The following is a 15,570-nucleotide window of genomic DNA, read 5'->3' on the forward strand; positions in this document are numbered from 1 at the left end:
CTGCCCTCCCTGAGACCTGCAGCAGCTCAGACAGAAACAGCTCCTTGCAGAGCTACTTCCCTTGTGCTATGGAGCAAATTCCCTGCCCAGAGAAGGAAATCTGGGTATCCCAGTGAGTGCTCCTGCACTGAAACATCCTTCCCATTGCAGGGAGTGCAGTGCAGGGGTCACTTGCAAGTGACCTTCCCACCCTGCTCTAATCTCTGTGCACAACATGGCTGACCAGGCCAGGCCGGGCCACCCCTGCCGAGCGCTAATGGGATCAATAGTGAGTGAGGGAGGTGTTTTGTTTTGGCATGGCGTAGTTGTCAGCTTTGCTTGGGCAGAGAGGGACAGGGAATAAAGCACACGCTGCCACGAACACGCCACTATGCAGCTGCCCACCCTCGGCCCCCACGGCCCTGCCAGGCCAGCACACTCACATGCAGGGTCCCCGCGCTGCTGAAGTCAATGTCGAGGCCGACTTGGTTGCAAAAGTCCATGAGGTCTTTCAGCAGCTTGGTTTGGGGTGGGGGGTGGCGGCGGAGGAAGGCCTGCTCGGGGAAGGAGCGGTAGATCTGATGGGCCACAGCCATGTTTGCCAGCAGCATGAACTCTTCCACCAGCCTGCGGCACGAGAAAAACAACCCCAGGCCCCAGTTAGCCAGGGGAGGCCCCTGGGAAGCCAAGCCAGTCCACAGTGATGGGAACTAATACGACATGGGGGGACAGGGGAGCAGCCTGTAGTTGCTGACATAAGCACAGATTAGCTGTGAGACTGCAGCAAATCCCCCCCCCAAATTCTCACTTTCTAGCAGAGGTTTCCCCAGGGACTCAGAGTAAGCTGTCCTGCTGGCGCAGACAAGCAGAAGTCAGTGATAAATTGACAGCTTAAATTAGGATAAAATAATCTCCCTTTAGGTCATTTTATCTCTTGAAACGCTTGACAAGCAAAACAAACGCCGTGCGAGAGATAGCACAGAAAACAAACACACATCTCTGTCTTCCCGGGCCAGAGCAAACAGCGTCGCTCGCTCCCCCATCCCGAGCTCCACATGTGTGGTCAGGCCCAGGCACCGAGCCCTGCCCCACGCCAGGCTCCCACCCACAGCACAACACAGCACTGTCCCCAGGCAGGACAAGCCACCAGCGCTGCTCCAGCAGGGCTGCCTTTGGCATCCAGGAGATGCAGGGACTCCACAGGCTCCTCCATACAATCTCCAGAGTGCTGGAGTATTCCAGGCTGGGGTGAGCTCCTCACTTTCCATCTCTGAATGTACATGCATTGAATGGAAACCTCTGGGGTTACACAGTGCTCAGGAAAGCAATCCCTGCACTAGAGATCATCTTTGGCATCTGTATGGGCTGTGCTCCCAGCAGCAGGGCTGTGCCACTGGGGACTTGTTTAACTGGACTTGATAAGCAAGAGATGTGCTTAACTGGGCTTCCTGCTATTTCCTGCATGTATTCCCAGGGCTCCTAGCTGGTGCTAATTGCCACAAAAAGATAACGGATTTACAGAAGTAACCTCATCCTCCTAGCAATGCCTGAGTGAGCTATTGTTGATTGTGCCAGCTCAGCCTTGTTGCTCCTGCAGGCAAAGCAGTGATTTTGCAGGACTGGCTGGGGGACCAGGGCTGAAGCCAAGTGTTCCTGCAGCTCCCAACCCTGGCCACTGCTGGGGAGACTGGCCAGGTGAGATGTGCAGGGTGCTGCACTCCTGGGGTACTCCTACAGCAGTCATACATTCTCAGCCTGGGAGTACTTGCCAAGAACTAGAAAGAGAAAGGAAATAAAGACAAGCCCGGAGGAGAAATAAGCACCTGACAGTGATCATCACCAGTAGAAATATTAGTCTTTAATGGGAAGGAGCTCCCTTATTAAGAGCCCTGTGGATTCTCACAGAGGGTTTTGTGCCAGAGGCCAACACTTCAGGCCCCACAGGGAGGGCAGGAGGGACATCCTGGCCTAGGGGCAGTGTGGGCAGGGCAGGGCAGGAGCAGCACGGTCTAAATGGGAATGGGCTGCCTGCCCTGTCCCCTGAAACACCTGCCCATGGGGACATGCTATGAAAGGCCAAGGGCTGGGTCGTGGGTGGGCAATGCTCTGTGACCTGAGCAGGATCAGGACACACTCCTGAGGGGCCACTTCCAAGAGGGCTGAGCCAGGCTCTTGCTGTTCCTGTGCAGCAGAACCGGCAGATGGCAACCTCGGTCCCTCTATGGCCACCGGCTCCAGGGGGTCCGGGACAGTGTGGCCAGGGTGTGGGACAGTGTGGCCCGGGGGCACTGGGCACCCCGGCCGTGGGACAGCCAGTGGCAGCCAGCGGGTTACGGCATGGCCATCCCCATCTCCTGAGAGTGGGGGACACACCGCTCGTACCGATCGGCACGTGGGAACGGTGGCCTGAGGACAGGTGTGAGGCTGTGCCAGCCCATGCTCACACCTGGGAAGCCCTTTCTGCCTGAGCCAGGTCACAGTGAGGCACAGAAAACAGGGCAGACTGCAAAAGGCTGCACCTCTCCTTTCCATGGGCTTTGGTGCAAGCAAATAGGGAGGCATTTCACGCTTGGGCAAGGGTTGGCCATGGAGTCCCCTGCATCTCCCTTGAACTTCAGCCTCTACGGAAGGAGATGCAAGCCCATTTTTAAGGACAAAGCAATAAACACCTGTGAACAAAACCTCCTCCTTGTCACAGGCAACATGTGCTCATTGCATGTCCCAGAGATGAACACTATGAGCAAATGCTGGAGCAGACCCTGGTGTTTCTGCTCCTGTTGAGCACTGGAGTGTAAACTCTTCATCTCTCATCTACAGTGACACTTTTGGTTGGATGCAATTTCCACCTGATTATTAAGTTCTGCATTTTGTTTTATCATTCTGTGGCTTGGGCTTTTACAATTTCCAGGAGATATCCTTGTTCTGATGTTGTAGGTACTGTATGGAAGCTCATACCTGAGCACCCTCCTGCCAGGGATGCTTTTATTCATGAAGTAAAACTAACAGCACATACTACCCACTCTGCTCTGCAAAATCCCATCCTGGGAAGCACCCATAACAGGGTGTGCAGGATGTGACCATGGATATTCAGAATTGAAAAGCTATTCTTGCTCTCTCACCCAAAGGCAGAGGCAGGCTCTGGAGACGCATCTGCAGTTCAGCCTTTCAAGGATCAGGTAACATGGATAAGGTTGGATACAATCCTGTATCTGGGGGGAAAAGAAGCCCCAGGATCTGATGGGTTGGTTTGTCTCAGCTCAGGGTAAAAAACCAGAGTGCCCTGGGAAGGCTGCAATGCCCTGGGGGCTGATGCCAAAACCCCCTGCAGGGACAGAGGGTCCTTCCCAGCTCTGGATCACTGCAGGGTCATAGAGCTGCTCCCCAAATGCACCCTGCTGCAGCAGTCCTGCAAGCTTGAAAGGGAAGAAGAGTGTGGAGCTGCTCTGTATCTCCTAGTCAGATTTGTTCTAAACATCAGGAGTTCAGGGAGAGAAAAGCAGCTTCCAGTAGGCACAAGTCACAGCTTGGGTAATCCAGAGCATGTGAGAAGTTGCCAGGGTTAGAGGGAACAGGTTTGGGACAGTGAAGGAGCTGGCACCTGTGCCTGGAGTTAAGCCATATTACCTCTTCCAGCAGAGCAACGGGGTCTGGGGCTCAGGACACAGACAGGAGACAAGATCTGCATGAAACAGTTTAATGTGGTGACCTCACTGCACCTGAAAGGAAAACCTTAATCCCAAGAGGAGCTCAGACTGAGACTGCATGGGATGATGGTGACTCAGGAGGATGAGCCAGGGCTAAGACTGCCCATTAAGCCAGCAAGGCTTCAGGTGCTGAGGAGCTGGAGGACACAACAAAGCTGCTGCCTTCCTGCCCTTCTCACGTGGCCTTTCAGTTGCACTTTTAGCTCATGTTCTTACCAGGGCTTCAGCTAAGTCAGCACTGCACTGTGGCTTGGAGAAAAGCAATGGATGCTGAGGCTGGTGGGAGCAGAGGTTGGCTGGCAGAGCATGGACCCAGCCCAGTGGCTGGTGCTGATGTTGCTGGGAGCTGTGCTGAAGCCCTGCTAACTTGTCAGCAGGTCAAAAGACAAGAGGTTTTGGGGTTTCTGTGGGTTTTTTTATTAAAACAACCCAGCTTGGAGTCTGGCTCAGTGCAGCTGGCAGACAGGAGTACAAAGAAAAATATTTAATGGCTAAAAAAACGGAGACAGAAAGACTGGTCCATCTGAACGCGCGCTGAATGAATCCCATGTGAAATGCATTCTAACGCCATCGCTACAGTTTCCTCTGGATTAGCTGAGCTATCCTTGGCTCCTGGCTCCATAAAATCCCATAAACATTCTGATCTGAACTTTTGCCCTTTCTGTGCTGATGTGAGGTTTCCTCTGCCATCCCACAGACAGGGCTAGGGGTCAACAGGTGGCTGTCCCTCCCAGGTGCCTGCAGATCCCAGCCATCCTGCTAACCATGCTGCAGAAGGGAGCATTTCCAAACCTGTTCCATGCATCACTTAACATGTGCACATGTGAGGGCAAGGAGAGGGAGGGATGGCTTTTGAGCTCTGTAATATGTACATCTCCTGTCAGTTCTTTCAATACCCATATTTTGCTTATGAGTTATGTGGATAAAACTGATCTTCAGCCTGCCTTATGCAAGAGGTCAGCTGGAGTGTATGGGCTTACACTCACCTCTGAGTTTCAAATGTGACCACTGTATGCCAGTGTCTAAATCTCACCAGCTTCTGGGGAGATTTCAAGCTCATGAGATGCTCTTAAACACAAGTCTTGGTGCTTTTCAAAGCATTTTTGATAGTCACAGCTTCTGTAGGGAAACTGTCACCTATGAAACCATCCAGCTGAAGAGGACTGATGATATCTTAACTACAGCCCCAAACTCAAGCTAGTGGGTTGTAATTCCTCTCAGACAACTCTTGCCAGTGCCAAACATCTATGGGATGTGGAAAGAGGAGCTACACATTCAGACTCTTGACCTGCTTTAGTATCAGCATTGCTATTTGCTCCATTAAATGTTAGGTAGACCCTTCCCAATCTCCAGATAGCAACCTTGAAAAACTACTGATGCCCTCAGCAAGTTGTTTGGTTGATGGCAAATAAAATAATGGTTTCTTGTGGCAAATCTGCAAAGAGAGGCAAGGCAAGTAAAATACCTATTTGGCTGCTTGTCTCCATGGCAATGCAGCTAGGCTGCACAGCAGCCATCGAAGTGCCCACTCTCCCTGATTAACTTGACAAATGACATTAGCAAGAAGGGTTTGCTGAAAGGGAGAGACAACAAGTACTTTGTGTGCAATCCAGTAAGTGCAGGAAGGAGGCAGGCAGCTTCCTTAAAGCAAAAGGACACTAAAACACCTGCTGTTCCAGCAGGGTAACAGACCCAGGGGTTTCAGAGCAAAGGGCAGTGAGGTGGGGCTGGACACATGAGCATAGCTGTTCCCCTGTAATGCCTTCTACACCTCCATCCCCTCCTACAAGATGTAACTGATGGGTATATCCAGGTGTTGGAAGAGTTATCACAGCTGAGGTGTCAGAGATAAACCCAAAACACCACACAGCTCTTCCATGGCAGGGTTCTTTGCTTTCGATGGGCTGGAGAAACTGGTCTTTTCTTCATGTGTAGCTCATTATGGAAACCTGCTCCCAAAAGGATGGAGCTGAACTGTTCTGAGCTGGAGTCTGAGCCCCCCTTCCAATGGTGGTCCCTCTGGCTGGGTGAGTTGCCACCAAGTAAATCCCCAGCATTCTTCCAGCAGTTCAGACTAGAGCCAAATGTGACCAACTTCTTCTATAAGGGTTACCAAACTTCTTTCTCCTAACCCATTACAATATCTCATCGGCTCCTCTCTATCTTGTCTCTGTCTCATAGCACTTACTCCTTCCTACAAAAGGAACAAGACTTCTGCAATTCAATTTTTTTCCCATTTACGGATAGATTTACCATCCCAGATCAGCACGGCTTCGTGCTTCGACCTGCAGTCAAAAGCCTCTTGTTTCTCAGCCCATATCTGTGTGCCTGCCTCAGGTGTGTCCAGCTCCATGCTGGGTCCAAGCAGGGTTAGGACAGTATAGCTTTGACAGCATCACGCTTGAACCAAACAGTGTCATGGAAGGCTGGTGCTGAGAAAGGCAGCCCTGATGTGTCTGTGTGTGTCTGAGAGAGCTCTTAAGACACTGATGGATTTATATATCCTTGCTAAGGGCAGTACACTGCTGAGAGTCCCTGCTCTCTCCTGGCTTGGAAGGGATTATAGTTACAGCACAATCTCATACCAAACAGGAGATCTACAGCCACCCCCTGCAAATGGGATTCTAAATCCTGCTGCATTCACCCACAAAGTCACCTTCCACAAAAGGCTGCAAATCGTCCTGTTCATATCCCACAGGAGCAGCATCAGCTGAAGAAAAACTGTAAAGAAACAGCACCACCACTCAACCAACAAACCCTCTCCCAAGCTCTTGGGTCCAAAGATGCTGGATGCGGTACGACTTTTTCTTCCTTAAATCGTGTTTGCTTATTTTTGATTACAGCTCTTCCATGAAGCAGAGGAACTTGAGAGGTTTCTATAAAAGCTCTTCTAAAACCAACATTAGCTAATCCCACATCTCCTGCGAGTGCAGCCAATGACACAATTATGCTCTTTGGTGAGTAGCTGGGCTGGCACTTGCAATGGCTCCTTTCCATGCAAAATTATGCAAGAACAGTGTGCTGTTTTCTTGGTGACACTCTGCCCATCCAACAAACAGGAGCATCTTCAGCCATCCACTCTGGAACAGCACTGCTGCCTGAAGAGCCATGAAAATCAAATCCCCTATTATCCAAAAAAAAATTGGATTCCAGTGTTACATATGAGCCTTGTAATGTTGGTGTGGAGCTCCCGTTGCCAATGACAGTTGCCAAAAGACCAAAAGACCTACTTTTCTTTTTGAAAGAAAAAGTAGTAAAAGGCAAGAATGCTGGCGCTTCCTGGCTTGATGAAAGTCATTTGTGCTCCTCTCACAGCTAGCAGTAGCCTTGTACAAAGCATAGCTGAATAATGGAATTACTTCACTTACTGAGATTGCTCAATTAACTCTTGGTTAAAACTGCTACCATTGAAACTTGATGAGAATAGCAGTTCTGGGGCAGTTTTAGATTCATTTCTTACTAAGCTAGAATGGCTTTTCCCTATAATGAACACCCTTTCCGGGGTATAAAGAATGCCCTTTATATTAGCTATGGTGCCTTCCCAGTAATAGATGCCTACAACACAAATGCATGGGAGGGTTCTCTGAATACAAATTTCACTTATGGACCACTCTCACACCTTGAGGCTGGAAAGGCCACAAGACTGCTCTCTTTGCTTTATCCAAATTATCTGTGGTACAGTGGAAAACTGTTTTAAGTTCTCAGTGCTGATGCTGGGCTCCTGAAGGCATTTGGCATGATTAGGAATTAATTGCATAAAGCCTGATGTACTGGTTTGCACACAGGGATTTAGACCACTAGAAAAGCCTCAGCCATTTGCCTGAGTTTCTTTGAAATTATCAATGTCACTTTGCAGCCCTGTTAAATGAAACTGCTGACTACATCTGGCAGCACAGCGTCAGGCCAGACATCGCAGCGCTGGACGGCACGACTGGCCACAGAGCCTTTGGGACCTCTTGGCTCTCAGCTGTGTGGGTGGAAAAGGCCACTTGCCCAGCTTAGAGCTCCTGACCCTCATCTGTGGTTCATAAGGAAGGGATAAAGTCAACATCTGTCCGTCCTATCATCCTCCCTGTTGTCTTGATTCAAATGGCAAAGGAGGCATCCTCGGACTGAAGTGTTGGTGTTGCAGAGGACGCAGTCACTGCGGGCTGTGCCTCTTCATTAAAGGTTAATATGACTGCAGTCTGCTCCTTTTCATGCAAATTTGTGACAACTTTCAGAGTCCTGGCATGGTGCTGAAGTGTCCCTCTGTGCCAAAACAGAGTCTTAGCTGCTGTGGGCCAGGGATGAAAGCTTAGACCTACACATGCTGGGCCACACAGGATGTGGAGGCACAACTTCAGCAGGTTCCCTTAGTCTCAGCTCCACTGTTCTCCACAATTTTCTCAGGACTACCACATTTTTGCGCGCAGGGCAGAGGACTTTACTCTCAGCATCACACACAGAGGAAGATCTCCATCCAGGAATGGCCTTCCTAGATCAAGACATCCCTTTTTTCATGGGTCCCAAAGAAACCCCTGGAGTGCTGCTCACTCAGAGTGGGCACACACCTCATATATATCCTCTTCTAGGAAAGTCTCCAGTCCTCAGGGCTGCTTGGCACTGCCACATTGACCTCCCACTTGTGCTGGGTGCCAGCATCAGTGATAGCAATGTTAAAAACCCTCCCTGAACGCACAACCCCTTCACCTTTGTGGGGAAGACAATGGGAAAGAGTTTGCAATCCTTGCATCTTCAGAAGCTGTGCAGTTGCGAATCCCAGTCCTGCTTTCCACAGATCTGTATCAGATCTGGTTTGTCTTTCCAAGGAGCCACCAGCTCACCAAGATCTCAGCTCTCAGAGGCAGCTGTGATGGCAAGGGCCCTGTTCCCACTCTGCAGAGCCACAGGGAAGGGATAAGGATGGATCACTAATGCACAATGCTGTGCTCAACTCACAGGTCTCATGAGAGCGACGACCACCTGGGCTGGCAAGCCTTACATGTGGGAATGAATTAGGATGCTCCCAAGCAAGGGAGCTGCCTGGCCACCTGGGGCCAAAGCAGGGACCTGAGACCTGAGTTTTCTCCAGTCCATGGTAATTCTTGGTGGGTGAATGAGCTCAGAGCCAGGCTGGGGCTGGGATGGGGCAGAGGAGGGGAGATACTACACAGCCAGTGTCCAAGCCAGGCAGTCCACATTCCTGAGACGTGCAGTCTGATATGCCACTGGCTCCGAAAGCACAGCTTATGACAAGACACATAATATTAATGTCATCCAGAGTCTGGCTAGGAGGAGAATGGAAAGAATTCTTGAATGAATGCAGACAGCCCCTCTGCTGACGGGAAAGTCTCCAGCCCCACACATCAGGCCAGCGCCGCCTGTTATCAGACTGCCTTTCCCACTGGAAGGAGGAAACAGGAATGAAAGGCACTTTTCCTCGCCATTAAAAGTTTATGCAAGTGATTTATGGGTCAGAAAAACTAGCAAGTGCGTTGGTGAGTGCCCCTTACAGCAGCATGTGTTACGTGGCTGCTGACCAGAAATGCCAAGACCCATTAGGTGGAAGCAAAGGGCAGCATGATGGAAAGTTAAAGATGCTTTTTGCCGATTTAATTAATTAGCCAGGTCTTTCTCCATCCCCTGCAGCCTTCATTAATGTAATGTTGAAGTGAAGAAATATTAACAATTCAGACAACACATTAATATTAACACAACACCTGCAAAATGCAAGTGTAAGTCCATTAGGTAAACATGATCTTAAGCCATTGAGGCAGAAATAATATTCTGACATTTCCTAGCACAAGTATCCTGCAGAGATACTGTCCATCACTTATGCTCCCTTATAAGCCACGGCCCCTGGTACATGGGGGGCTCTTAATCTGTTACTAGTCCCTGAAATGATGAGAAAAACTTACATTTCCATTAAGATATTTACCCATTCCATATGGAAAGTGTCTTACTAAAGCCATGTCATGAACCAGAAAGATCAGAAGGGATCTTTAAAAGGATTTTATCTCTGTGCCAGCAAGGGATGGAGATAAAACCTGAACCTGATAGCTTGTAAATATTAACCTACACTTGGGAATGCTCCAGAACATCAGCTTTCTATTATGGTGGTTTCATCTGAGACAAGTTTTCATTAAAGGAGGAACAAACAGTTAATCACCCAGAGAACTGATAGTGCCGCAGGGAGTCACAGACTGCTAGAACCAGCCTTCCTGTTTCACATTCCCCATCAGCTAATGTTCTCCCAGACATTCCTGCTGAGGAGACATTCACACCCTGCGTGTGTTACACCCTTCAGCCTTTGGACTTGCTTTTTCCCAGTTTACATGGCATTAAAGAGTTGATTACTTCCAAAGCAGGAGATAATCTGATGGTCAAGGGGGAAATAAAGACTACTGGATGAACATTCCAGACTAGAAGCATACTCTGACATGGCCAATGACTGGGAGAGCATACATCTACCAACCAGGATGTGACCCAGGGACAACCAAGGAGTCTGCAGAAACTCATGAAGAGGTGAACAACAAAAGATAACAACAACAAAAAAAAAAGTTTAAAATACCAAAACCATGGAAAGTATTCTACATAATCCAGCAGCCAAAGGCAGCGGTGGCACAACAACTCAGCATACACCCCTGATGCTCATGAAGTGGAAGTCAGGCACTGACTTACTAAGTAATGCCCTCTTCTGGTGCAAGTCTCTGGTCCAAGCAATGCAGAGTAACTTCAAAGTTGGCTTAGGCTGGCCTTTTCCAGTTGAGTTCTAGCAATCTTCACCTTCAACTTTCTCACAGCCTCTCTGGGTGCTTGTTCCAGTTCTTAACCATAGTCACAAGTGTTGTTTGGGCTCATGGGAAGAGACCTCCAGGAGACGCAAACACCCAGACTGGCCAGCCTTCAGCGAGGGCCTTGCCAGAGGAGGACTGCTCAAGAGAAACTGGATGCAGATCAAGGGAGTCAGAACAACCACTGGGACCACTGGTTCTGAGAAGATCCATGTCAGAAAACACATGTAACTTAGCAAGTTCCCAAGCTCCCCAGCAGACAAAACTCAAAGGTAGCTGCTCCCTGGCCATGGGATGCTCTGCTGGGGGTGCTGCTTTCCAGGCAGGGCCATGGGTCAGGGCTCACAGCACTGCCCAGAATTGCTCTGGTTCAATCTCAGATTTGCAATTGTAGCACTGAGTGTGGGCAGGTTAAGGGGAACAGTTGTATCAATACAGAGTGAGTGATCCAGCTGGCTCTGGCTGTATTATTCTTGGTCTGAAATGATTGCAAAGCAATCATGAACCTTCTGGTTACCAGGACTTTCAAAGACATGGAAATCTGAGGGGGAGGGAAGCAAGGTATGGGGGACACCGACAGCAGATTGGGGTTAAAACAGCCAATAAAAGTTGGCAGGGAAATGAAAGGGAAATAGGCAACACAGAATTTGGGGGTGATGTTTTCTAAATATGCTACTTAAATACGCTGGATAACTTCTGCTTTCAAGCAGCCTCTTGGCAGATTAAAATGTCCCAGAAGGTTTTATATCCAGCTCCTGCGATCTTAAACTAAATATTAGGTGAGAAAAACATGCTTCTAAGGAAAAGTCAAACATAGCCCTGAGTGAAAAACAATGATCAGGAGAATGAATATATTTGGTTTGTTGAATATACAACCAACATCCGTTTTCTTGCCCAAAAAATAAAGCCAAGGGAATAAAATGCAGAGATGAGCAGAATGGAAAAGCTGCAGGAAATTTAGGCAGTCTCCCCCTACCTCACATATTTCCCCAAGCAGAACTCTCACCCTGCCTGGCCTCAGCCAGCAGGCTTGGAGCTTTGCCTTGAATTCCTAAGAGAGCTTTACCCCCTCTGCAGCAGGACAGGCTCAAGGCACAACGGGTCTTTTCCATCCATAACTTTTCTCCCTTGACTTTTATGTGCATTGATTCAAAAGCTGTTTGATTTACTGATACAGGGGCTGTGAAGAGTCTAGTTTGGTCTAAGGACAGCCTGAGGTTAAAGGCAGCAATGCAATTCCACCACCATGTCCATTACAAGAAAATGTTCAGATCTGGATTTACAGTCATGTTCCAGTGAGCCCACACATTACAGCAGGCTGAAATTAACCTCATTTACACAACGGGATTGAGGAAAAAATGGATAAACATCCCACTGGAGCTGGACATCCCATGGAGAAAGCCAAGTGTGAGAGCGGGCCCTGAACGGCCCCTTGGAGTCCAGAGCCTTCTGGACTTCTTGGAGTCTTGGACCCTTCAAGTCCAGCGATGGATATGATGACTCTCCAGAGCTGCATTGTAAGAAAGGACTTTGTTTCATGTCCCAGTCCCTCTACTGAGATTGTACAGAAGTGAGAACAAGCTCTCTTGATGCCAAGGTCTGCAAAGCCTCACATGCTGCTGGGTGAATTTAGCAAATACCTCCATCTCTGATTGTCACGGTCATAACCTGGTTACTCCAGCTAGTTCCTCCATTGACTTTTATGGATCCCTCGGCTCCATCTAAGAACAGAGAAACCAAAGCTGGATCCATGATGATATCCTGGAACTGCTCCTTTGGCCAGGGTTTTACGAGACAACAGGGAGCTTGGTTAAAATTAAGACCCAGGTGTGATGAAGAACTCTTGCAATGTTACCTTCCAACTCTTCCAGAGTTCAGCAGCACAGATCAACCTCCTGAAAAAATCTACTATCACAAGAAAGCAGACACACACATCTGTCAGCATATTTGTGCTGCTGAAACTGATGGATCTCAGCAGTGGATCATAGTAAGATTTGCAACACTGTCATGTTGCAAAGCCTTGTCAGTGCCTTTTAATCCTTGGAAGAGGAGTACTTCAGGCATCAGTTCTTGACTTTGCATTTGAATGTTGCAAAGCCAAAATAACAACATCTCTTGGAACACAGGGCATATCCTAAGATGCTCTGGAGCTTTCTTGTCCTACAGATGTTGAGTAGCAATCTCCAAATGACAAAACAGAAATAAAACCATATATCCTTATGCTTTGGTGAGCCTCCAATCCAAGCCTGACAGGTACCTGGCTATGAGTGCTGTGTCTCTCAGACTGCTTAACCCTTGAATAAACAGGGGAAACGTACATTTAGAAGAAGCCTGGTTTTATCCCTTTTCCCCTTCAAATCTAGTTTAAAGCTCTTCCAATGAGACCTATTAACTCTTGGGGAAAAATCCTTTTTCCCCTTTGAGACATGTGTATCCTGTCTGTCACCATCAGGCCTGGTGTTGTGTAAAGTAACCTATGAGCAAAAAAACCCCGAATTCTTCGGTGACCCCAGGCCTGGAGCCAGGTATTGACCTGCTGCTTCTTACTGTTTCTTCCCTTATAATTTCCTGTAACTGGAAGAATAGGGATGGTTTTGCATGTTCTCCTGATCCCTTAGTCATCCCAAACCATTGAAGTATCTCTTGAATGCCCTTGGACTTCTTGTTGCAATATCATTGCTATCTACGTGAAAAATCAATAATGGATCATATCTGAGGGCCATACCAGGGTGGGAAGTTTCCACTTTTATAACTTGGCCCCAGAGAGGCAGCAAACTTCCCTAAGGAGTGGGTCCAATCTATGTATTGGATCTTCAGCTCTCTACCAAGGGTTACTCAGTAACATCCATGTAAAAGCTTTGGAAGCTTCCTCCAACTGATCAACCTGTTGAATCTGGACAGCTGAGAAGGATGGTGAAGCTCCATCAGATACCCTTCACTGACCAGTTTCAGCAGGGGACAAACCCACTCAGAACCACTGCCTGCAGCAGCAACATGACTGTGCCGAGAGGTGTTAAGAAAGGGGACACACAATAGTTAAAACAGACAATCCAAGTACCTGGAAAAAGGTAGGGATTACAAGAATCTGGTAACCCACCACAGGGGATACAACAGCTTCTGTTACCACCCACACTTCATGTGCTCACTTACTGTTGTCTGGACATGACAGACACCAGCAGCTTCTGTGGATGCTTGTGGGAGCATGTCCCTCCACAGCAAGAGAGGCACCAACCCCATTTCAGCCTGGGCTCCATATCACACCAAGACAGATCCCATAGGGAAAGGAAACAGTTTGGGAGTGAAGCATGGATGGGCTGAATGTCAAAGCATGGGAAATACAGCTTAGGGTACGTGCAATCCAGGCACATTATACCCTCTTTGAAACTCACTCTCCCATTGTTATTTAACATCCTGCAAGTTTCAGCCAGAGACTCCCATCCGCGCCCCAAACTGGCCTGGGTATGGCTGGGAAGAAGAAAGGGAGCTTGAAATGAACTGTGGAAAGATTTAAGTGCTCTAACTGCTGCTTTCCAATACAATTTTCCACTTGGGGTAGGGGAAGGGAAGGAGGAAAGCCTGACAGTAGTTTAGAGCCAGTCACAATTGTGACAGGTTCTTCATTTCCATTTCCAACCAGCTCACAGGCAGAAGGAGCACTTTAACCTCCATTAATTATCACAGCCTTATTCCAGCCAGGGTTTCAGAGCAGCAGTGGCAAACTCTTATGACTTGTGAGGAGCAGGTCCTGCCTCAAAGTGTGCTACACTACTCAGTGCAGTAAAACACTATAATTCATGGAACCAAGAGCTACTGCAACTCTTCCTAGAGTACCTCAGTTTGCAGCTAAGGGCATCTCCTGTAGGCAGCACCAGTCCTGTCAGAGAAGAGGATCACACAAACAACTTCTTGCACTCCAGACTCTGAGAACAGGTTAACAGCCATTTAACAGATGGATCTCTTGCACACCCAAGCTGTACACACAGAAAAAAAAGGAGATTAACAGAGGACTTCATTACTTCTGTCTCCTTCCTGGCTAGCAGACTCCTGTTGTAACTCTGCCACCACGTGAAATTTATGGCATTTATCAGTACTGCTCACTGGATACACAGCCTCAAAGTGTGCACGTGGTGTTTAGGGAGATGCAGGCAGCTCAAACACACAGCCCTCACGCAACTGGGGTAAAACTACTATGAAATATTGCTACCTGGTTTCTCCCACTTTTTGGCTTCATTACAAACTATCAATGAACATTATTTAAAAATAGCTGTAACTGAGATGTGCCTGTGCAGGGACTAAGATGCCCTAACTCAGCATCTCAGCCCATGCTGCCCCAAGTCCCTTCCTGCTCCTCTGCCAACAGAGCTGATCCACCCTCAGCTAGTCTCCCCTGCTGAAACCCAGACCCAGTCCCTGCTTCTACCCACTCCCAGCACCTAGCTGCAGGTACCATCCCTTCATGCTCAATGATGACAAGATGTGCCATTCTCCCTTCCCCAGCTGATACCAGACTTTTCCAGAACTGCCCCCTCTGACTCTTGTGGCTTGCGAACAACTCACAGGTATTTTTGGCACTGAGTAATGAAAGCAGGGAGATGCTGCTGCTGCTGGAGGCAGCCAGACCTGCTTCCCAGGGACCCCACAGTCACCCCAGCAGATGCTGGTGAGCTGTCTTGGGATTCAGTTGTTTCATGGCTCTGAGTGGAAAACAAGCCCAGCCACAAGCATTGTTTCCCTGCCTGCACCACCTGAACAGCTGTGATGCCTCCAGCTGTGGCAAATTTACCAGTCTGGAGCAGGTGAGGAGCAAGCCTACATCTGCATGGACACATCCAAAAGGAGAAAGGAGGACTGACTATGAATTCAAATTTAGAGTGACTGGGACATACTGCTGAGGTTCACACAGCAGCTCCACATTCAGCTCTGAGTCACACAGGAACCAGCCTGGGGAGCAATTACTGGTGCACAAAAGCTCTTGAGCTGCAACAAAAGAATGGCAAGGAGCTTCTCATCAAAACCCCTTGAAATCTTTCTCTTGCTCGCTTAGGCTTGGGAGGATACTTCCTTCTGCTAAGACAAGTGAAGCCTCAGCAGAGCATTTGGGATGCTGGAGA

General features: G+C 48.6%; 1 protein-coding gene across 1 annotated transcript in view; it reads right to left on the reverse strand.

Annotated features, from left to right (window-relative positions):
* DIS3L2 (DIS3 like 3'-5' exoribonuclease 2) overlaps positions 1-15,570 on the reverse strand; it is a 182,270-nt gene that overhangs the window by 9,533 nt on the left and 157,167 nt on the right. Inside the window, exon 16 of the mRNA XM_053951730.1 lies at positions 423-606. Within this exon, the coding sequence (XP_053807705.1) occupies positions 423-606 (184 nt within the window). The remainder of the gene's footprint in view (positions 1-422; positions 607-15,570) is intronic.

Source organism: Vidua chalybeata, chromosome 10 (assembly GCF_026979565.1).
Source record: "Vidua chalybeata isolate OUT-0048 chromosome 10, bVidCha1 merged haplotype, whole genome shotgun sequence".
Lineage (NCBI taxonomy): Eukaryota > Metazoa > Chordata > Aves > Passeriformes > Viduidae > Vidua > Vidua chalybeata.